This window comes from Engraulis encrasicolus, chromosome 16, assembly GCF_034702125.1.
Source record: "Engraulis encrasicolus isolate BLACKSEA-1 chromosome 16, IST_EnEncr_1.0, whole genome shotgun sequence".
Classification (NCBI taxonomy): Eukaryota; Metazoa; Chordata; class Actinopteri; order Clupeiformes; family Engraulidae; genus Engraulis; species Engraulis encrasicolus.
Genome location: NC_085872.1, coordinates 25,460,312 through 25,483,733, shown reverse-complemented (window position 1 = coordinate 25,483,733; position 23,422 = coordinate 25,460,312). Strand labels below are relative to the sequence as shown.

Here is a 23,422-nt window from a genome sequence, read left to right as displayed (position 1 = left end):
CCCAGCGCCGCGCATGGAAAAGGCATTGGATAAAACTCCAACAACAAAACAATTCCTTTGCGCTTTAAAATACAAAGTAACACGGTGGTCCAATTTTCCTTTTGACATCAGTTCTACATTATTCGCTCAGCGCATTATTTAATAGCAGCAACGCGACCGAGACAGCGGACTTTCACGCGCCACGCAGCCTTGCACATCGCTGTACAGCCATAGCGCGCGCGACCTCGGATACTGCCTCCACCTTCCTTCGGATTTGTTGACAAACAAGGTCTCATTCTTCGTGTTGGGGGACAATATATCGGTTCTAACCAGTGGTGTAGTCTACGTAGAACGCAGGTATACGGAGTATACCCACTTCTAAATTTCAGGGATTTCAGTATACCCACTTAAAATTGATTGATCCATTGTTTTGAATGGCACAAATATATACAGTATACCCACTTCAAAAAAATCTCAAATATACAGTATACCCACCATAAAAAAGTAGACTACACCACTGGTTCTAACAAGAATGTTCAAGCTGTGGAGAAGATAGATTGTAACTCAGACAACGTTCTGTTTTCAGATCATTTTATTTCCAGTGTTTCCATTACATGTGTTTCTCAAAATGTATGACACTTAGAGGTACTGTGTTTCATGTGTCAAAGATCAGTCAGAAAGAATCGTAGGCCTACAACTGGACATAGCACACATTGTCATCAACAGTCAGATCTAGTCTTCCTAAAATATGTATTTCTATGTAGGCCTTCTTTACAACAGAATAAAGACAAAAACTGAATGATGTATCAAAGACTGTTTCAACCTAGCTTAATGGCTATCTGGGTACTCTTAAGTAAAGGTAATTATACATTTGCATAATTTTGCCCCACCCTAGTCATGTGCATCCAGACTCCTGAACATGACAATATCCTTTTAAAGTGCACGACCCAAAAGCATTATTATTTTAAGTTGCCTTCACATAAAAACACATTGCCCTTCTTCCTGGACACAATTATAAAAAACAAATACATTTAACGTCTAATTATAGCAAGTGAAATGTGAAATTCTATTAATCAATGCAATTAACGTTATGAAGGTAGATGCAAAGCAATGACACCACATTCATCAATTAACACACGCAACTAACCAAACACATTCAAGATAAAACACGACTACCGGAACATCATTGGAGAGTGATTACAGTGACCAGTGACCCAACTGCCATTGAGCCTATGTTGATTATGTAAGTCTGATCTGTCTGAAGGAGAGCCCCTTCTGAGAGAAACCATTCGCACAAACTGTAGTGATAGCTGAAATCTTCTTCACATGGATCAGGATGAAGCCACTTCAAATCACCATCGATACACATCCAAGGACATTATAATTAAAACTAGTGAAAATGACTGTCTTTCAGAGTTTCAACATCTCAGCATGCTCATCTCTGTTCCGACAAAAGTAGTGACTCAAAATGTGTAAATTATTGCTGTTAAACAAACATAATGCATGAATCCCCTTTCCACCAATTATAAAAAAACGTGACAAATGTCAAAAGCAAGGACATAAACACAAAAGTTAATCGTAGTGTGGTAGCTGTTAACTGTAGGATTTCATTTTCTTTAAAATAACCATAACATAATTAACCAAAATATATCTGTTTTTAAAAAAGCATCACTTTCAGAACAAGCATAATAAAAGCCATTTTCCCATTTGTATATTAAAAAGTGAAAGAATCCATGACCTGCACTGTCTCATTATATGAATACGTCCAGACAAGCTACTATATGTCAGCGTACTGGTAAACATATAATGATAAGTAGCATTTGACCTGCTCACTGATAACATTCCCTACACCCTCACCACACAACGTCTTCCTCACATCCTAACATCTAACTTGCATCTAACTCACATCCTTTTTGTTCTCGCTGTGTCCGTCACTCTGTAACATCATAAACCCCGGTCATTCCTTTTCAGCCCTTAAAACAGGTTATGTGTTGATTGTAATGCATGTGTGTGTGTGTATGTCTGTGTTTGTGTGTAAACAAGGGAGGTCGGTTTGGCAGCGACAAGGTGACAAGGTGACAGGTTGACTCTACTGGTCAGCAGAGGCAGTCTCTTTGGTCTCTCCACTGGCCTGGGAGTCCAGGGACACAGGGTCAGCTATCGTCTCCCGCTCGCCAGCGCCTTCCACCTGAGCGTCGCCCACTGCAGGCTCGCTGACCGCCGAGATCTCCGCTAGCAACGAGGGAGTCTGCGCCGGTGGGCTGATGGCGCCAGGAGGCAGAGCGGCCGGGTCGATGAGCAGGGAGGAGATGTCTATGTTTATGTTGGGGTCCAGGAGAGAGGGGGAGAAGGAGGGATTGCTAAGCAGGGCGGCGAGGGCGTCAACGGGGATCGGGGGGTCCAGAGGCAGCGGGGAGAAGCTGGAGAGGGTGGGAAGGGGTGGGCTGGCGAGAGGTGCTGGGGGAGAGGAGCTGGCAGGAGCTGCGGTCTCCTCTGAGGGAGGCTCAGGTTCAGGCTGGGCTGCAGGCTGGGTCTGGGGGTCAGGCTGCGCTTCAGGCTCTGGTTCAGCCATGGGTTCTGGTACAGCCATGGGTTCTGGAACAGCCATGGGTTCTGGAACAGCCGTGGGTTCTGGAACAGCCATGGGTTCTAGAACAGTCATGGGTTCTGGTACAGCCGTGGGATCTGGAACAGTCGTGGGTTCTGGAACAGCCATGGGTTCTGGTACAGCCGTGGGTTCTGGAACAGCCATGGGTTCTAGAACAGCCGTGGGTTCTGGAACAGCCGTGGGTTCTGGCTCTGTAATGGGCTGGGGTTCAGGCTCAGGTTCAGGCTCAGGTTCAGGCTCAGGCTCAGGTTCGGTTTCTGGCTCAGGTTCGGGCTCAACAGCTGAGAGGGAGATGACATCGGGGACTGGGTCTGACCTCAGCTCCGGGGGTTGCACCTCCATTAGGCTTTCAGCGGCAGAGGCGGGAATGTCACAATCTCGCAACTCTTCTGTTGAGGAGACATACGTAGAAGAATTAGCTAAATATTACACTCATTATAACATGTACGAATTGGGGAAAATACAAAACTTGTACACATGCAGACAAAGCAAAAAGAGTTTAAAAAAGCACCGTATGAGTATTTCAAAGTTTGCTGACAGGAAAAGGAAAACGAAAATATTATTATTTAATGTTATTTATTCCACTCTAAAACCAAATGTACCTATGTTAACATAAAAAATACATATTTTTCTGATCAGTAAAGCTCATTTTTGTGTAACTTTGGATGATAATGCTGAACTGTTCACACTAATACAACAACTTCACACGTATTCAGCAGAACTGTGTAGCATTGCAAAACGGTCTGCTGAACTCTACACACTGTTGTAAAACAGAAGTTGTACCAAATCGTTAACACACCGATCACATTACCAGCACACATTGCAGCAACTAGACACAGGCAGTATAAATGAAAAACATAATTTGACTCTCGGTTTCTCTACACCCAAAGTATGTCATTTTGGGGAGGTTAGGATTCTAGTAGTGTGTTCATCCTTTAGAAAATGTGTGTAATGCAGTGAGTTGTTTTCACAGTTATGCAAAACAAGAGTTGTACAAATGCTAGTTTTGGTAGCCTACATTTTGCAAATTGTGTGTTATAAAATTGCAAACTCAGTGCAAAGCACTATCGTGCTATTCGTTTGGCCGACTTGGTGATATGTTTGAGTCTCAAGAGTTCTGCAAAAAAACAGCCAAAGTTACAGTGGGTTTTAGCAAACTCAAAAAAACTGCAAAGCAAAAATGAAACTTTCAGGAATGATTATCCCACCTATTCCAGATATGTCACTGTCCTTCTCCTCACGCACGGCCAGTGACGTGTTGGTCATATCAATGGAGGATACAGACAGGTCCAATCTATCTGCCACATCTGATATTTCCGAGTTCAAGGCAATCTCGGACTGATCTGAGAATCCTGCAGAAGAGATGCATAAAGATTAATGTTATATTAAATACTCGCACAGGCCATTTAAACTGCTTGTTCATGACACCCTTCACACAGATTTCCCTCATCTGCAGGCAAGGTAAAGCATGATTGGAGTTACCTGTTACTTATTTGGTGATCAGGTAGATTAGATATGTGACTTCTGAACATTACATACATATAAATTCAATGGTCCTTGCAACAGTAAAATACAGTCCATATATAGTAAAAAATACTTTCTTTTATACTTTTTTGATCTAAGAAGCAATGTTCATGATAAATAGATCTTGAATCTTATCATTGGTCTCACTGTTGTCGTAAATAGGCTGATATATTTTGGCATCCAAGTCTTACCAGGATCCATGACCCTCTGAATAGGTGGGGGAAGTGGGGTCTCTTCCCCTGTGAGACTCTGGTTCTCTGACTTGTCCGACACCCCAGAGGCAGCCATGAGAGGGGCCTGGGTAGAGAACATTTACAATGTCTTTCATAGATCGTCTTGCAGTGAGGATGATTATTGACAGTATCAGAGTGATGTCGACTTAGTGTTGTTGTCTTCACTTTCGTTCTTTCTTTACTTTATTGTTTTCCAATTGTGCACTTTATGACAGTGTCATCAGTGCGTTTACATTTAATTAATTGCTAATTACAAATTGCAAGTATATAGAAGGCCTGAGCAGCCAGCATGATAAAAGCTGAGCAGCATGAAAAAGAAACACAAATAAAGAAGCAGATCTGAGTGCTGGCGCCGGCGCACGGGGTTGAATTGAAATCAATGCAATTGGGTCAAAGACGTCCAACATGAAATTGTCATTCAGTGCAACGGATATTTTTGCTTGCTGTAATTGTAAAAAAAAACCATGACTTTTAATTATTTTTTCAAGTGAATGAATGAAAGCCACAATCATGTTTTAGGCAGTTACAGTAAGCAGTGTTCTGCACTTTGTCGGAGCCAGTGTGCGGAGGCCCTTAGTTCCTTATGTGAAAGGCTTTCATGCTGCATCAGTTCCAACTCCACATTTCTCTATAGAAAAGGCCTACCTCTGTGTATCCGTTTGTGGGAGCGTCAGGTGATGGTGTTTCTTCTGCTGATTGGGGGCTTGGTGGAGCTTCAGGGCTGCTTGGGCGTGCAGGGATGCGATGCAAGTAGCCATAGCCAATGCCACACCCTAGACTGAGGGTCAATGAAGAGTCAATTAACTTCTGTAAAGTGAGACATCCAAGTACAAGACTCCATACAAAAATGCTCCAGCAATTGTGATGTATGTACGATTGTAGAGTATGTGCAGCATTAGCATTTGTCCCTTTCACCAGAGATTCTTTAAGTATATAGAGATATGCCAATGTAATAGGTTGCTATGGGCACCTAACATGACCAGGTTCCGCTCTGCCTAAAGGGGTGTGTCATAATGCTCCTAGCATTGAATAGAACAGTCCTTAGGTCTGCCTAGGTCTGCCTGAAGGGGGATTTCCCTCCCCTCCCCCTTGCAATAATAGAACCTGGAAACAATGGGCCAATGGAACCTCTCTCTCTCTACTCTCTCTGCTTTCACTCTGTATCCATATCAACATCATACACTTCACAAAGATCTTAAAAAGAAATAAGTAAATTGAATGCCAATGTCAATGATGTCAATGATGTCGGTGTAGGAGTATGTACTTGTCCACTAGGGGGCTCTATATACAGAAAAAAAGTACATAATGAATATTAGATTATCCTAGTGAGAGTGTGTGTTGGCCTCTTTCCCAGTCAGGCAAATGTTAGCAATCTATTTTTATGTCAGGGAATGACAAGGCGAGATTTCATTACAATCCTTTGGCCATACGAGTATGAGACGCTAAAAACAAGCATATAGGTACGTATATGAAAATGTAAACAAACATATTTTGTTTGTTTACGTTGGAATGTCTCTCTATCAATGAAAAGCACAACAGGGCTTGGATGCCAGGCATACCTGCCCTCCCCACCCCAGGCTCCGTTGGGTGTGACCACCACCTCCCTGCAGACGTCACCCTCTGTGTTGTATACAAGCAGCTTCAACGGCTTCCCCTCGTGAGCTTCAATCAATGAGAAGAAGTCCTCGGACTGCAGAGAGAAATACCACCGTCAGAAACAAAAACTGTGAAGCGAACTGCTCAAAGTGAACCCACAGAAACTGCCCTGCTACCCACAACCACTTTCTCTACCTGGGCGCCTCGGTACTGTTTGCACAGAGCATCTGTTATGACCTTACGATTAACAAAATGGTAATGTTAGAGTCTTAATTTGTGACTTGACACTCTCTGAGTGAATGGACCTACCAGCAGGCTCATCTACTAGTAGGTTATGCATGTACGTATGTCTTTGTCAAAGCATTTTTTGATAGCCTGTTAACCAGACTAAATATGTGATTATATGTGTAATTTAGTCTGGCCACGATGAATGACACATCGAGAGATTGTTGATGGAAACAACGCGTTATTTTTCAAACTGTGTCTGTGCCTATTGGCCAAGGCTTTGTCGTCACTCCCTCAAAACCCTGTCCGCTTTGCATCCAAAGAATAAAAACAAATCAAAACAAGTCTAATGCATTGTGATTGGTCTGCCAGATTCAGGGCATTGGGGCATTGTCCGAGGTTAGACCCACTCGCAGGCAAAAATTATTTTGGCCGCTGATGGGTGGGGCTAGTTTACTAAGCTAACATTTTGATTGGATCAACAAAAGGTGATACAAGTGAATAAAGTGAATATTGTACTTACATCTTGCAGGACTTGGTCAGCTCCCACGATGAAGTCAGAATGAGGCTGGAAACCAGCTAACGCTGCAGGGGAGTTCGCCTCCACATCCTGAAAGACAAGGACGCATTCAAAACCCCATTGACTGCGATGCAAAAAATAACTAAGTTGTGTCCACAGTGACAGGACCATGTCTCGTAGCAGCAAGGCTTACCAGCACGTGCCAGACGTTTTCACTGGCTCCCTGGAAGCTGCAGAAGCGGACACTGGCCCCCAGTAGGCCCTGGCCTCCCCACATGTTGCTAGGCACCACCTCCAGCTCCCGCACCTTCAAGGACTTGGTGCTGTACACCTCCATCCTCACCGGCTTCTCCACGTTGGCCTTCAGCAGGTCCTTCAGCATCTCGTTCTCTTGGTTCTACATAGTGTCAGAACAAATGCGTTAATATTAGAATCTCGTGATGGTGTTTCACAATGCTGTGTTCTGGTGTGCGTCCCACTTCTTTCTATGATATTAAGTACTACATAGTTACATGGTAATAATTATGTTACTGACTTGAAGGGCACTGGCAATGCATTTTTTTTACATGTGGACGTAAAGAACACAATGAATATTTAAAAAAGAAAAATACTGTAGATGGGACACTTTTCTTATCATAAAGATAAAACAGATTAGCATATAGCAAGGAGGTCTACAGCTATTCCAGGCAAAGTAAACACAGACAGGGGTCGGTTACGCATCCAAGGATTTTGTCAATGGCTACCATGCAACCACTTCTGTATTCAATACTAAAATAAGATCAACGTATGAATCTTACCAGCCGGGTGTTGCCAATAGAAAGAATGAAATCGAAGAAAGGCTCCAAGCCAGCTTTCTCTGCTGGCGAATTCTGCTGAATCTACAAAATAAACAAAACATTTTGGGGGAAAAAATGTTGCCTAAACTGGAAAACGAGCTGTAGAACTACATGGTATGCACGGTGTCACTGAAGGTGACATAAAATTATTTTTCGGTTAAACTTATGCCTGGGAACAACTTGTTCTCTCAGCCAAACCAGCTGGAGTAAGGTTACATAATGTCTCTGCCAAACTCCCTGCTTCTGCACACTGCTTAAAATTTATTGTGTCAGTTATTTCCAGATGAAATGCTGAATGAAGCGCTTGACAGACGGCTTGTCTTGAAGTCATTTAGGCCTACTATCTTATTATGGGCATACATTTTGCACGTGGTTTGACAGTTCTGTCCCATTGTTGTTGTTGTGCAGAAGCCAATAAATCACAGTTACAATACATGCAATGTCTAGTCTTCATAGTGCAAAATAAACCCCACGCTTCACTTAGAACAATTAGCACTATATGGACCATTCAGCAAACACCACCGCATACTCCACGTCGACTATCGCGGTGGTATAGCATGCCAGCTGGCGGTCAATAGATTTCCAGGATATGTTCCAAGCTTGCTTCTACTTACGCTAGCTTGCTAAGTCACTCGAGTTAACATCCATGGTTTTTAACGCAAAATATTCTTGCTTATCACAATAAACAAGCCTTACCCCGTGAACATGATATCCATCATTGCCTCCCTCTGGCTGACCAGAACTTTGCGTTAAGCCCATTTCGCGAAGTGTATATTAACTGTGTTATTACATGGAATCTACTATCTTGAACAGGGAGGAGCGTAAAGATTTCTTACTTCGTGGCCATGTTGTACTAGCGCGAAGATTCGGAGAGGCATGTGTAGTCGATCCCGATTCATGAGATTGCAGGGCTGCTAAGAAGATCAGGAGAAGACGATTGGCTCGTCCCGGCCGCCTACTGTTCCCCATACTTTTCTTCCCCATGTAGGCGTACTGTAAAGAGCCCACTGTCCACTGTCCACAGTTACCGGTACATGGAATCAAGGGCGCCTGGAGCCGTACGGCCGTACGCACTGTGCGTACCTTCACCAGTGGAGGGAGTTTTTAGTTGTTTTTTTTATTTTTAATAAATAAATATTACGCCTATTGTGTCTTCTATGAATGTTGTGACAATGCAACATATTATACGAGAAAAAGCAGCATGAAGCAAATTAAAGAGCATAGATTATGGCTGGGCACCATTAATTTACAAAGGCAGATAGCCTGCCTTTTGCCTCTGTGCGTAAAACTCGCGCGCTCCTGGAAAAAAAAGATACAGCAGCAAGTTCTAGTTCCATCAGCTGAATTCTAACTTGAGCGGCTACCTCCAGTCAGATAGTCCACAAATTTAAGTCTAGTAGTTCTAGTTATCAGCTCTCCATTTCCCACTTGGAATAACACATATGACGTGGCGTCGCTGATGGCAGAAAAATCATATAACCGAAGTCAATGTCTTGAAGGTGACAAGTTTCAAGCAGCCAAAAACCAGTTGTCATGTGGGCTAGCAAGAAGACATTGGATGGTACCAGTACAGGTAGGCTAAGCTGTTACATTCATCACTGAGCCCGCCGCGGCAAATATTATAGGGTACTTTGCTTCTGGTGTCATATTTCCTAAAGTGTTTTGGTTACCGTTCTGTGTATTGTGGCTTTCTACATAGACGGTTTTATGAGAGGTACGGAACTTTGCTTTGTACTAGCTTTGGACGGCAGGACTGACAGCTGGTTAGCTGTGTGTGCTACGCATTATGTTCGGGAAAGCATTAGTTCTAAAGCAATTCTGCATGTTTTGATGACATGCAGTTTGGGTGTTTCTAATGCGCACGTTTTCCCGTTTGCTGATATGAACAGCATTCTGCGATTTGTGTGCGAGTGCGTCGGTGGTTCTTGTGCTCTGTCTCTATTGCGCATTTGGGATCAGCCTGGACTAACATTCGGTGCATTCCCCGGTGGGTTAACAGGCTGATGTAGTCGCTTTCTGCCTTTTCTTGCACAACGTGCCCGGGCTTTTTATGGTCCCATCTCAGCCATGTTTGTGACGTGAACTTCATTCATGCTGCAGCAGACACCTCTGCGCCAACTTTCTACCCGAGTCGAAAAGTATAACGCTTGAAAAGTTGTACCTAATGATATGGCGTCTGTCAGTTTCATCATTCAGGTTGGTGCGTACCTTACTGATCAAGTCTGCAGGCGCCCCTGCATGGAATACAGTACATACTGTACATACAGTACATACTGTACTCCATGTACCGGTAACTGTGAACAGTGGACACTAGGCTACTGATGAAGTGATGCAGGTAGGCCTATTTGTCTTCATCTTTTGTAGCATACTGATTATGTCTGGACATGCCAGGTGAATAACCAAGTAGGCCTAGGCTAGCCTATCATAATAATAATAATAATAATAATAATAATAATAATAATTATAATAACAATTAGGCCCTATAATAATAACAACAATAATAATAACAACAATATTACTACTAATAATAAAGATATCACTATTATTAATACTATTATTATTATTATTATTATTATTATTATTATTAGGGGAGGGGGGTAATGATTTGCACAGCAGTAGGCCAATAAACAATACAACGACTTCCTTCCAGTTCCTTACATTTCTGAAGGCCTGTCTTGGTGCATCTGTCCCGAGTACAGTTGTGACACATGACTGTTGTCTGTTTATTTCATTATTTTATTGCATTTACAGTCAAAAAAATCCAGAAAAGTATTGTATTCACGCACAGAAAAAAAATCCAAATTAAATAAGGAAATGAATGTATAAGCAGTAATATTTAATGGCACGTTTTGATTTTAGTTGATTGATTGATTGATTGACCATATAGTTGATGTTCTTGTCGACACTGTACAAATGATAAATATCAAATAAATAAACTTCTGCTTAAGACCAATGCATCACCCTGGAAATTGCATGTGTAATTTTGGACCATCATCAGCATGTAGACAGAAACCAGAGAATATAGCCGATGGCATGAAAATAAAACTTGTGCTTCTTAATAACTTGTTCATATGCCACAGTGCAGTAGTTCCCAACTCAGGAGAGACAAATTACGATGTCTTCATGTTCACTATTGTCAACAAATGTCAAAGTTTTGTACCAGTCACATTCCATTATTACTGTACATATTTATTATCACTGTATTATTATTATCATTATCATTATTATTATTAATATTATTATTATTATTATAGCATCTATAAACATCCCAACAAGTTATGATATGGCAAAGGTCCCTGAGGTTCTGTTATTAGATACACAGACAGGAAATCCAAGATTCATATAAACTGCTACAAGTCACTGCCAAGTGCAATAATTTCCTGCTCAGGGAATAAGACACTGCAGATCTCTGGTTGTCACAAAAAAAATTGAAGATAAGCATGAAAGTGAGAGGTTATGGTAACACTCTATAGAAATACACAGTCAGGAGGATTAAAACATCCTACCATTTTTTAAAGCAAAGGAATATCCTTTTTATATGCAATATGTATAAGGCACTTAATATAAGGCCCTCTCCATGCTAATAACTCCAAAAACACACGAGGGCATTCAGCTCTTTATATGTGCATGGTAGCTGGTAGCTAGCTAGGCAACTCCTATAAGAGACTCTAGAAGCTGCGTGCCCATATCTTCCCCTTGGTGAAAGCCATGTCCGGTGAGGGAGCAGAGGTCGCCGTCACTGAGATAGCTGCTGTACTCCCTAAGATGGCTGACGGCCGGACTAGCGTGGTAGTCATGGAGGTCATCAAAAAACTCCAAGCTGGAGCAGGAGGACAGGCTGGGGTCCATGTAGCTCTCAGACGAGTCCCCAATAGAGGGCGAGGGCGTGTGTGGCGGGTCTGGGAGCGCCTCCTCGTACGGAAACATGGCATCAGTCTGATTGGCATTTTCATCAAGAAACACTGACGTGGACATCTGCGTCAAACTCAAAGCCTTTTCCCTGTTGTTCTCAAGACACAGACTGTGGTCACCCCCATCAATGCTAAATGGGAGATCATCATCAGACTCAAGTCCCAGGCTGAGGACGTCTTGCCCCATGTCTCTGTGATCCTGTGTACTTGTTAGGGTGTCCAGGTCGGCCCCTGAGTCTCTGCTCTGCATGGAGAAGCAGGAGGAGTCCGTCATGTCACTGCTCCAGCTGTTCTCCCCCTCGGCAGTCACCTCAGCCCCAATAATGAAACCGGGAGCTGGGAAGAGAGGAGTCAAGGGAGGGGTGGTGGCACAGCTCTCTAGAGAAAGCAGGGTGTCATCGACAGAGCTGTTCAACCAGCTCAGAGTCCCCTGCCCACTCTCACTCCCACGTCGCCCACCCACGTTATCATCCTCCTCCTCCTCCTCCTCATTCATGGGATGCCTCCTCTGTAGTCTGTCATCCAGCCGCCGTCTCTCCAGCTCCAGCCTCATCAGGGTGTGGATGTAGTGGGTCTGCACTCGGCCGGCGTTGAACTCCACGCGGCCAGCTGGGTTACCACAGGTGTCCCTGCTGCAGTCGCAGGGGAAGCTGGAGCGGTCCATCTGCAGGATTGGAGAACACAGAGGAGTCACAACAAGATAAGAAACAGACGTGGAGGAAACTCATTCTCAAGACTTCAAAAGCCTTTTTTTCTCAATGTCTGACCTTGTGTACAGTTAAATGTTTTCAAACATCAGTGGGAACTGACTATACGTAATAATCTCATCTTCAGATAGTTCAAATAACAATTCCTCTTTGTGTTAAATCTGAAATAATTCAGATGAATTCGCTCATTATTCTTGGTGGGCTGATTATCTGTGTGCTTATTGGAATCAGGAACTTTGACAAAAAGGATTTTCAATTAAATCTTTGGCAGGGATTGTTTTGTACATGCTCAAGCCACGATCTCTACCTGTGAAGTTAAAACACCTGCTGCTAGGAGTACTAAAGCAGTGCCTGACACTGAAAATATCCACAACTTCTGAACAGTCATTCACTTATTTAATTCCTATTTGGTCCACATGTCATATGATAATGTATGTATATGGGTAGATGACAGATAGGCTGCAAAAAACATTTTTTTCACAAAACATTGTTTATGAGGGAAAAAAGTATATGTCTACGTAGTGCAGCAATTGATCTTTCAAAAAATCCAAGTGGTCACAATGTAGGTCTATTAATTGATTATTTATTTACGTTGATAAAGCAATTTGCTGAAAATATGTCCTTTGGTGTGACGTTAAGAAATATATATATTAAGTAATGTAGAAATGGCTTGATGGAGTTTCATGAACATTGTTACACTCTTCATATTTATTGCATTTTTTTAAAGTGTTAATTAAATGAGAAATTACCATTTAAGTATTTTTTTCCCATTTGAGGTGAGCTTATTAGAAACCTTCGAGGAAATACAGAGATATCTTTCTTTTTAAATTTTCAAAATTGTCCGAATTTATACTAACTTTTCAGGGATGATAATTTGTTCTTCCCTAATGCAATATTCAGTGTTTATCAAAAATATTGTTAAGTTCAAACAAATATTTGAGCATTTAAAAAATGTCACACCGTAGGACATTCATGTCACGCTAAAGGACAGAAATGCAAAACTGAGCCAGAAACAAATGTATCAACATGATTATTTTGTCGTTTGATCATAATGTAATGTTGTAGTCAATATGCACCTACACTTTGCACTTATAAGTCTTTGAGTCATAGCTTATCAGCCTATCTTAACAGTTAATGACAACCATGAGGTCATTAGATGTAACCTGCAGAGCTCATAAGACTCATAGTGAAGTGTGACCTTGGCATGACCATCACACCTCACCCTCTTTGTAGGTATGCTATGACTGTCCCACCATTGAACCTGTAGTGTGTGGTGGCCAGTGCCTGTTTGGTATCTGAAGCTGGGAAGCACATTTATGCTATATATTGAGCTCTCCGCAGCATACTTTATTCATTTATACTTCTCTATACTCTCTCACTCATCTTTCCTTCACTGTTACCGTTGTATTCTATGGTTTCAAAGCACCATTAATGACATTTTTATATCCTTTGACAGTATCTAAAATCAACAGCAGATATTCATCAACAATGCATCAAAGTATAAATTCTAATGGCCAATAAAGGAATGAGTAATTTGAATACACAATATGTAGGCTATCTAGTCAAACAACAAAACAAACAAAAAATGTACTACCAGTTGTTTTAAAAGCTATTTCACAGATATCTAGTCCTTTGGTGTGACCTGTTTGTCCTTGGTGTGATACTCCAAAGTGTCACACCATAGGAGTTTTACCATCACACCATAGGACTTTTGAGCTTTTGAGTTAATTTAAAGCCATGTCGTTGCCAAATGAAATACAATTTCCCCTTCAGTAAGATGCATTTGCATACATAAACATAAGGAAAAAATATAAAAATATACAGTATTGTCAAAATATATTTTATGGCTGTCACACCAAAGGACTGCAAAACTAATACATCTTGTGGTAGCAAAACGTAATTGATTGATTGAAGAACTCTGAGAGAAAAAACTAAAATCCACCCTTGCTATTGGCTTCTTAAGGGTCTGAAGTCACAATTTAAGAACAGCTGGAGCTTCAACAATAGATAATTATCCACAGAATTACCCAAAAATGTGATGTCACACCACAGGATATTGTTTTCTGTGACAAAGTTTCACAAGTCCATATGGTCTCAGAAAAATTGGAAAAAAAATTAAACATTGCCACTTTCCAAAATAGACACCTTGAAAAACATGCCAGGATTGTTTAGAGAAATGACTGAGCTTTGATTATTTATTTAAAAATGTTATAACATTTAGAACCAGGCTTGTGACAATCACACCATAGGACAAATGTGGCATTTGACTCAAAATTAAGTATACTTATTTAAACTCTGGTTTTATTACACATTACGTTTTCACAACATGGACACTAGTTTGATCATTTAAAACATTGACAATTTCGAAAGCATGAATTTACTTAGTTTTAAGAGCCTGTGACAGCAAAATGTTCACGTCACGTCATCTACCCATATACTGTAAGTTTACAGGCATCAGCAAGTTAAAATAACACATATGACATGACAAGCTTTTTCACTTCATAAAACCAGCATGTTCGTGGGTCTAAAACACCTCCGTCCAGACGTGTTATAGCCTACCTGGCACTGGATGCCGGCCAGACTGCAGGCGCAGGTGAGGGGTTCACAGAAGCCCTGGCAGTGGCACCCGCAGTCCTGGCGCCATCGCCGCAGCTCCTGCAGTTCTCGCTTCTCCTCGCGGTCGATGCACGTCACACCTGCACGCTGCAACAGCCTCCGCCTCTGCTTGGAAGTGTACGAGAATGGCAAGTATCCCTCATCATTTTCTTCCGCACCATCTGCGTTGTTGTCCTTGACTTCTTCTTCCTCCTCCTCCTCCTTGTCCACACTGTTGAAGGCTAATTGAACCTCTGGGACATCCTCCAGTGTGAGATTTTGAGCTTCTTCCCTGGTAAGACTGCCACTATTCAGTAGCTGAAGGAATGATGTCACATCAACATTGGGTTAATCACTCTATATCATATTATTCCCTCTATTCCTTAATAGAAATGATGTCGATCAATTCCACATTATATGCCATATACTATTTACATTTAAGTAATACTCAAAGGAGAATTTCTACCAATTTTAACAAGCAGTTGGATTGCTCATGCTACCCTTGACTTGTCAATACCCAAAGACGTGGCATTTTTTTTGTTCCACCCTTTCTATTGTAATTGCTATTCTAATGCATACTGTAGGTCAGACATGGCTTTGTTTGCATTTAAAAATCATCTCAACATACTCCAAATATCATCCTAAAAATGATTGCTGTTTTTAAAATGTAAACAAAGCACTAGTATTGTGTGAGCAATACAACGGCATGTTGAAATCAGCAGGAATTCTCCTTTAACATCAAGTCCATTGAAAACAGTCTAGTTAAAGTATGGAAGTTGTGTTTCTATTTGCAGTGAGACTACACCAGGAAACTCACCTTCTGCTTGACCATCTTCAGTGCCTCCTCCCTCAGCTTGTCTCTCAGCTTCTCCCTGCGCTGCCGCCTCTGCTCCACCCGGTGCTCCGCCAGGCTGTAGCGATGGTAGGAGGAGTGTCGCCTCTCCATGCCCAGAGTGCAGCCCCCATGGCTGGGCACGCTGGTGAAGCCCTGACACCGCTGGAAGTGAAACACTGTCACCGCGCCGAAGTGGACTCTGCCTTTCCTGCGAACCCGCTTAGGCTTAGCGCTCCTCAGGACGGAGCTCACTGTGCAGAGTAAGAAAAAAGACAATGTGTTTACAGCTCAGAAAAAAAGGAAGGAGGTAGAAATCGTCAGGTATAGCATAAACAAACAACTATATAAAAGGGCGAGTAGGCCTACTGTAATTCATAGACAGAGAATTCTCTGGGTTTGGCCATAGAGGTCAGTGTTGCAGTTCATTTAGGTACCACCAGATGGGGGTACAGCAGCCTTTGTTCTCTACTCAGACAATTACAGATACGCTACCCCAAATCTAGGTCTGACTCAGTGCATTACCCCTTCACAAACTCATGTTAGTGGTACATGCTAGCGGTTGCATGTTGATTGCCAGCAAAATGGATAGTCTCCTAGCACTTTAAACAAAACCCAACTTTTGCCACCATTACTATTTTTTCTGCAATTTTTTCTACCTCCTGTCTTACACGATACCTGTGCACAGACATGTCTTTATATGCATAGTATAGGCCTGTACATAGTCCCTTATCAACTGCTGTTCGTCACAAATGCTTTGAACTGATAACAGGAACGCCTTGTGTATACATTTGTGTATGTATGTGTATGTGCATTCAACCTGATAAGAGTCAGGGGGACCATAAAGCATTCTTTGAAAACTGTGCACTATTTTGACTGTGGAGGAGAGGACAATGTGGGTGAGTGACTTACGGGAGGACGCAGAATGTGGAGTGTGAGGCGTGGGTTCAAGTCTCCGGTCCGGAGACTCTTTCTGTGTGTTCTCCTCCTCCTCCTCCTGCTCCTCCAGGTCCCATCTGTGGACGCTGGGGGACGATGAGGATGAGGGAGGTGATGAGGGGGAGGGGGAGGAGGAGGAGGAGGTGCAGTAATGATCCTCATCACTGTCCTCAAACTTCCTCTTGAGATCCCTGCTCATGGCAGCTGGCAGACGTTATCTGAGAAAACACGAAGCCAATGTCAATGTCAGTAGCCTCTTACTGCAGATGGGGTCGCTGGCAGCGGACCTCTTTATTGCTTGCTGGCCCTGCCGTGGCCAACCGGAAGGGTACTCGTCTGCCATTCGGTCGACCCGGGTTCGATTCCCGGCCCGGGTCCGATTCCCGACCCTTTGACGACCCCTCCCCATTCGCTTCCTGTCCACCTCTCAAACTGTCCTATCATCAATAAAGTCGTAAAAGACCAAAACAATCTCTCTTTACTACTCGCTGAAAATACTCAACTACATTGTAACAACATTGCTATGACATGACTGAGAGACATTAGTATCAGACTAACACATAGCTATTACAAATTTGGTGACAGCAAGGTTATAACATAGGCTCTGTGCTAAGGAGTTAACTATGAAGGACACGTTCGATTTCTGAGGAGAAAAAAAAAACATGTGACTTAAAACCACCATTGCCATTTATATACTAAATGCTGAGTGTTGAAATATTTTCTACATTCTTTCAGGTTTCCACTAACAACCCTGCAGACAGAAGAATCTCCTCAACGGATCTGATGGGAGTGCTTCTGACATGGGTAGGGGGTCAAAGAAATTGAAGACCAGTTGTTGCCAAATTGGTTGCTGATAACAGGAGGCAGAGCAGTGTAGAGCACGGGCAAGAAGTCAATGGCTCTCTTTTTTCCTCTAAGTCAGTGGTTCTCAAACTTTTTGTGTGAAGTACCACCTGAGAAAATATTGAACTCTCCGAGTACCACCTTGACAACCAGCATTAGAATATCACAGCAAAGTCCTTCCATATTCACTTTTGCCAGTCAATAGGCCTACAAGAGAGGTTCATAACGGCATCAACAGCTACGATCACATTCAGTGCAAGTTTGTTTTTAAATTTCTTGCTTGCCTAGTATCATTCTGCATTATGTTTTCAGATTCATACAGTTCAGACCAAAGAGACATTTTCGACTGCAACAACTTGATCAGCCTTCAAATCCATGCACAAAAAATGAATTCTTCCAAGTACAACCAGAGATGTCTCAAGTACCACCAGTGGTACAAGTACCACAGTTTGAGCACCACTGATCTAAGTGATTAACATTCCTCAAATGCCTCCAGTTAGTCCAGAGGAAAAAGTCAGGACATTCTCCCTAGCTAGCAGAATGCTTTGGCCGGTGTTCTGTCGAGATGTGTTGCCTCGTCGAGATGAGCGACCGGTCGCCCTATTCGATAGTGGTGTTCTATCGATTTGCGATGCCTCATCTAAATGAGCGACCTTGATTTTCCGCGGAAGGCGTTTCAATCGGTCCACGTAGGACAGTTTTAATAACCATTCTTTTGTTTATTTCGTGCGGAGTTTAGAACGTGCGGCTGCTGACCACTAAAAACCGTGAGCCTCTCGTTTGAGCAACTTAAGAAACGTGCCATATGAAAGAGACTGAGTTGGATTTGCGCAAATACTGGAGAAAGTGTTTGGGATCAGGGCCTGGCTACGGGTTGTTTAATGTAGTCATTTGCTGTTGGTTTGGTTTCAATGCGACGTGGGCTCGCAAGGCAAATTGTCACATGAAATCATGTGCTATGGGGATAAACAAGCGCGGTTTAGATATTCCCAGATAGCAGATAGCGTATTGTGGCTTTGTTTTGGCAGATGTCTGTCTTTTAATGACCGGAATCATAATTTCATAACATCCCCACGCCAGTGCATTTCTTACCATGTTCAGGCATTTTACAATGCAGTCGATGCAAATTCTTGAGTGAAAAGGGTGGAGGGAGCATTTTGACAGCTCAATTAGAGGTGGCGATTTTTTCTAGGCCTACATAAATAGTCTACATAATAATTTTCTACATAAATAGTATTTTCTGATCGATGTTACAATGTTCGAGGCTGAGTGTGTGAGCGATTACGGTTAGGCAACAAAGAAGCAAATGTACGAGGCCACGCTATTTCGCAGATTTTCCAATGATCTGCTGGATGATCCACGCTATTTCACGTTTTCCCCCCAGGGGATATATCGTAACTTTCAGTCCATGACAGTCGGTGGACAGGCTATAGGCTACCTAGACTATGGATGACTGGTGGTAACCTCAGGATGACATAGGCTACAGTTTGAGTCACTAAAGTTGACAGTCTCAGGGGATCCTGTATCGTAACTTGCGGTCTCACAATTCGATGGGCAATCACCCGCGAAAACCAACGCGAGGGTGTGCGCATGCGTGCGCATGCTCAGTAGCCTAGAGAATCACATCTCGACGGGTCGCTCATATAGACAGGACACCGGCACAAAAAAAAAAAACACACACACATTGCTCTCATATGAAACTTGTTAACAGTCTGACAGAGAGGCACTGGCGTAACGCAAATACTTCAGCCCCCCCTGCAAGCTACCAAAAATTGCCCCCCAAACGAAAAAAAAGAGGGCCTACAGTAATATCATGTGGAGGGGCCCGTTTCTTCAAGTCAAGGGCCCATGTGGGCCTCCCGTCTCGTATGGGCCCCCCTGCCTCGCGGGGGCTGCGGGGGTATACTATACGTCCCTGCAGAGAGGGCACAACATTGAGCATGTTCTGCACATGAGGAGGGGTTTGTCGCCTTGGGAGGAAAACATGCTCATGCACATGACACAAAGCCGTCAGTTCACATACCACCACAGCAAAGAACCTCAGTGTTGACGTGCTATACCATGTCTTGGCACTGACCAGAAGAACAGAGAATAGCAGGACTGTGTGGATCAACAAAGCAGCACGGTCACACACAAACTCACACACATGCACGCATGCACACACACATGCACATATGCACACACACACACGCACGCACACACACGCATGCACGCACGCATGCACGCACACACACACACACACAGGCACACATACACACACACACCAGCGGCTTTGGGTGCCAAAAGTAGCCCAGACTCTGACGTTTTCACACAGGTTCATGTGCGCAGTTTCACGCTAGGGTGGGTGTCTCCGTCCCATGTTATGTAAACAACTTTCTGTTTAATTCCTCCCTCCCTCTCTGTCATCGGCGCATTTTCAGCCAGGGATTTTAAGACATCCTCTGTGTCATCATTGCCATGACGTGATTTTGTGCATACACCACGGCATTGCATTGTGCCACCATTTAGCGTTGTAACGTTTACGTTTCTTCAGTACATTTTTTTAAATCTCTCTCTTCTACACAGTGACAGTGGTCAAGTTAACATTCATTCTTGTTGATCATCCCACATTTCAAACATGTTTAGCTATTTTTAAGAAAGGATGACCTCAGAGAATGTTAGGATTGTACAACTACGAGACTTACATACATCATAAATACCAAGGTCTGTTTTCAGAAGAAATAGATTTTTTTCCCTTCTTGTTGAAAAATGTGATCCCTCATGATTGCGTTTGCCAAGAAGACATTCCGTTCCTTGACCTCACTCCATTCGCGTTCCACACTTAATGCGCGCGCCTGTGTGTGTGCGTGTGTGTGTGTGTGTGTGTGTGTGTGTGTGTGTGTGTGTGTGTGTGTGTGTGTGTGTGTGTGTGTGTGTGTGTGTGTGTGTGTGTGTGTGTGTGTGTTCATGCTTTGCCAATGCGGGAAATTCCTTTCCAACTGCACATCAAACACCCTCAGCTAGTATCTTTCTGCACAGAACACTGAAGTTTGAAGTTATCCAAAACAAGATGTTGGACAAACAGCTTCTCAGATCAAAACAACTAAACGGCAGAAGCGACTACTATCTCACACATGCCTTGGTTTGTGTCATCAAAAGGGCAGTGTTTTGCAAGTAAAGTATGGTGTCACCGTGTCAGGGACAGTGTGATTGGACAGAGGGTGGGAGTAAGGACAGAGGGGCAGGTGCAGAGGGTCATCACCACAGAGTGCTGAGAACAGGCACAGGAAACAAAAACAGGCAAAGAGTGTGACCACCCACTCACTTAGACATGCTCTCTCTCTCTCTCTCTCTCTCTCTCTCTCTCTCTCTCTCTCTCTCTCTCTCTCTCTCTCACACACACACAAACACACACACACACACACACACACACACACACGACGCACACACACACACACACACACACACACACACACACACACACACACACACACACACACACACACACACACACACACACACACACACACAGCGCGACCGAAAGCTTGATGCACCATCCTTAGGAAAATAACAATGTAAACTGAAGGATTTTAAAGTCAAGGCACAAAAAGGCACAAGGCACAAAAAAGACACAGCGTATAAGTGGAACTATGAATGAAATGCAAAAGATACACCACCAAACCACAGAACTGACACCAAATACTTGACCCCACTTCACAGTTTCTCTATCTTTTCACTCTCTCTTTCACACCCCCACACCCCCACTGCATTTCCTTCCTCTCACCCTGCTCAGAAAAGAATGTAGAGCCCCTTCGGTGACAGTGGGCAGATGTGAGTAGGCTATAGTAAACAAATAAAATAATGGAACGAAGGAATGTGCTTTACTTGCTGTAGCTCTGGGTGATACAGCACTGATTTGCAAGAGAATCGAATTCAGTATTAAATCAAATTACATTACAATTACATCAATTAAAGTATTATTATTATTATAGGCTAATCACACTACCAATAATATAATAAGAATGGAACAAGAGCAATGGATGCCACGAGACTGAGATATTTTAAAAAGTATGTACAAATGTGTCACTGAGAACATAACATAAAAACTGTTGTAGAAAACTAGAACAAATGGGTTAATTACGAAGTTCGTGCCTGCATGCGAAGCCCTTGTTAACGTCATGACGGATAGTAGGCCTACAGATAGTAGTCACAATATTTAATATTGTCACGAAATGCTTTATAGATTTCTTAACGGGGAAACAATGCAGCCCACGAGACTTTACATTCATTGAGACACTTCACTCATTACAACTTGTCCTATGCTTCGCTGTAGGCTATACATGGCTGAGGGTTACTTACTCTCCGTTACCAATAATCATCAACAGCGATCGCCAATTATCAGTATTCTCCGCTGAGGTGTGAAAATATCCAGATGCAACACTGCCCCAACACCACCGTAACCGTACATTGCCAGTTGTAGTTTCCTGTCTAAACCCAGTCGCTCTTCAGACCTCTGTTATCGTCAGTGAAAAGCTCCCCCTAGAGTGCCTGACGTAGGGAGTAATCTGAGCAGAACGCACGCGTGTTCTCACAGCTCTTACGCACACAGAATTACGCACAAAGACACTCTCCAAAAAACTAGCTTACTAGAACGCTATCAGAATAAATCATACAAAGAATTCAAAATCCTTCATGTTTCTTTTTGTTGTGACGTGTACTATAATGATCACAGGCATATTTTAGGTGTATTCTGTTTTATCCAGGTATCAGACAACTGTACCCTACCAGAGTAGCCTACAAAGGTAACTTCTGGTAAGACTACATACAGATGTGAATGAGGTATTGCTGATTCAGTAAACAGTCACCCCTCTGGTTGTCTGTGTTCAGTTTAGATGAGGCAGTATGTTAGTCTATCTCCTGAATGTAGTGTGCTGTGTGTTATGTCACAACACACAGTGAAAAGTTGAATAACCCTCATGTGCCTGCAGCAAGAGACCGCATCATATCATGGTATGTTATGTCACACAGGTGCAAGACTGCAGTGCAAGGCGATACATGTCCTGTAATAGGACACTATCTGATACACCTCAAGTGAAAAAGAAGTTTTACATGATGTCAAATGGATACACAATGTTAAACATTTCCACATTTCCACAAAACCCCACCATTGGTAGTACTCAACTAATGAATCATTCTGGAAACGTAAGGGTGCCCCAACTTCGGCACACCTGTCAAATGTGCATAAAATGAAGTTATCCTGTCAAGGCTTGTCCGCCTGCCTGTGTCCAGCAACCAACCATCCCTGCAGGGAAGGGACAGGTCCCCAGTAACTGAGCCTCGCAGATCAAACAACTGAACCCCAACCCCATCTGTCGAGTGTCCACTAGCATCTGCCAGGCCACATTTTCATGTATTGCCAAAGGTGCTCTACAGCCATGAGGTAATTAGGTCTTAATACTAGAGCAAAAGTCACCACTTTCACACGCTGGTCTGGTCCCCTGAGTATAGCTTAAATGCAATCACTTCCATTTTGCCCTCACTGATTACTGATATTTATATACACACCAGGTGTATAATTTAACTCCTGACTACGTGCATTGCCAGTGTGCATCTTGTCAAATAAGCTCGCACAGGCCTTTACTTCCAAGATCAGATCTGCCATTATGTGGCTAAACCATCACAACAATCCAGGCTTGGGAACTGGGGTTCAGCTTCAGGAAATAGGCAATGTAGGGCATTCTTTTTTTAAAGTATTTTTGGGGGGGCTTCTTGGCCTCTATTATTATAGCACAGCGTGAGAGTAGACAGGAAATTATTGGGAGAGAGAGATGGGGCAGGGCCTGGAAATGACCCCGGCCGGACTTGAGCCGGGGTCTCCGTGGGCAATGATAAATTGGGACAATTTAAAGGTCCTCCTGCCAGTGTTTATAGTAGACAGTGAAGGCTTCACAATAGTCCAGAGGTGAATGTGACGAAACACCTTTCTCTGACCCCTTGTTCACACAGCCATGTCCATAAGCGTGTGACCGAGTGTATCTGACGCACTGGGCTGTCTGTATTCGTCAGGAAGGGCCACAATCTGCTCTCACTATCTG

At 43.0% G+C, this 23,422-nt stretch overlaps 2 protein-coding genes across 2 annotated transcripts; both read right to left on the bottom strand.

Moving 5' to 3' along the window:
- Nucleotides 1–559: 559 nt before the first annotated feature.
- Nucleotides 560–8,524, bottom strand: gorasp1a (golgi reassembly stacking protein 1a). Its single transcript, XM_063219109.1, has 9 exons — nucleotides 8,218–8,524; nucleotides 7,483–7,563; nucleotides 6,879–7,082; nucleotides 6,689–6,775; nucleotides 5,904–6,034; nucleotides 4,990–5,122; nucleotides 4,303–4,408; nucleotides 3,796–3,939; nucleotides 560–2,976 (listed from the first exon to the last, which is right to left on the bottom strand). Exons 1-9 carry the CDS (start codon nucleotides 8,278–8,280, stop codon nucleotides 2,069–2,071), a joined length of 1,857 nt encoding a protein of 618 aa, XP_063075179.1. The 5' UTR covers nucleotides 8,281–8,524; the 3' UTR covers nucleotides 560–2,068.
- Nucleotides 8,525–10,147: 1,623 nt separating this feature from the next.
- csrnp1a (cysteine-serine-rich nuclear protein 1a) lies at nucleotides 10,148–21,832 on the bottom strand. Its single transcript, XM_063219108.1, has 5 exons — nucleotides 21,687–21,832; nucleotides 16,479–16,723; nucleotides 15,552–15,820; nucleotides 14,699–15,052; nucleotides 10,148–12,096 (listed from the first exon to the last, which is right to left on the bottom strand). Exons 2-5 carry the CDS (start codon nucleotides 16,702–16,704, stop codon nucleotides 11,167–11,169), a joined length of 1,779 nt encoding a protein of 592 aa, XP_063075178.1. The 5' UTR covers nucleotides 16,705–16,723; nucleotides 21,687–21,832; the 3' UTR covers nucleotides 10,148–11,166.
- Nucleotides 21,833–23,422: the final 1,590 nt, after the last annotated feature.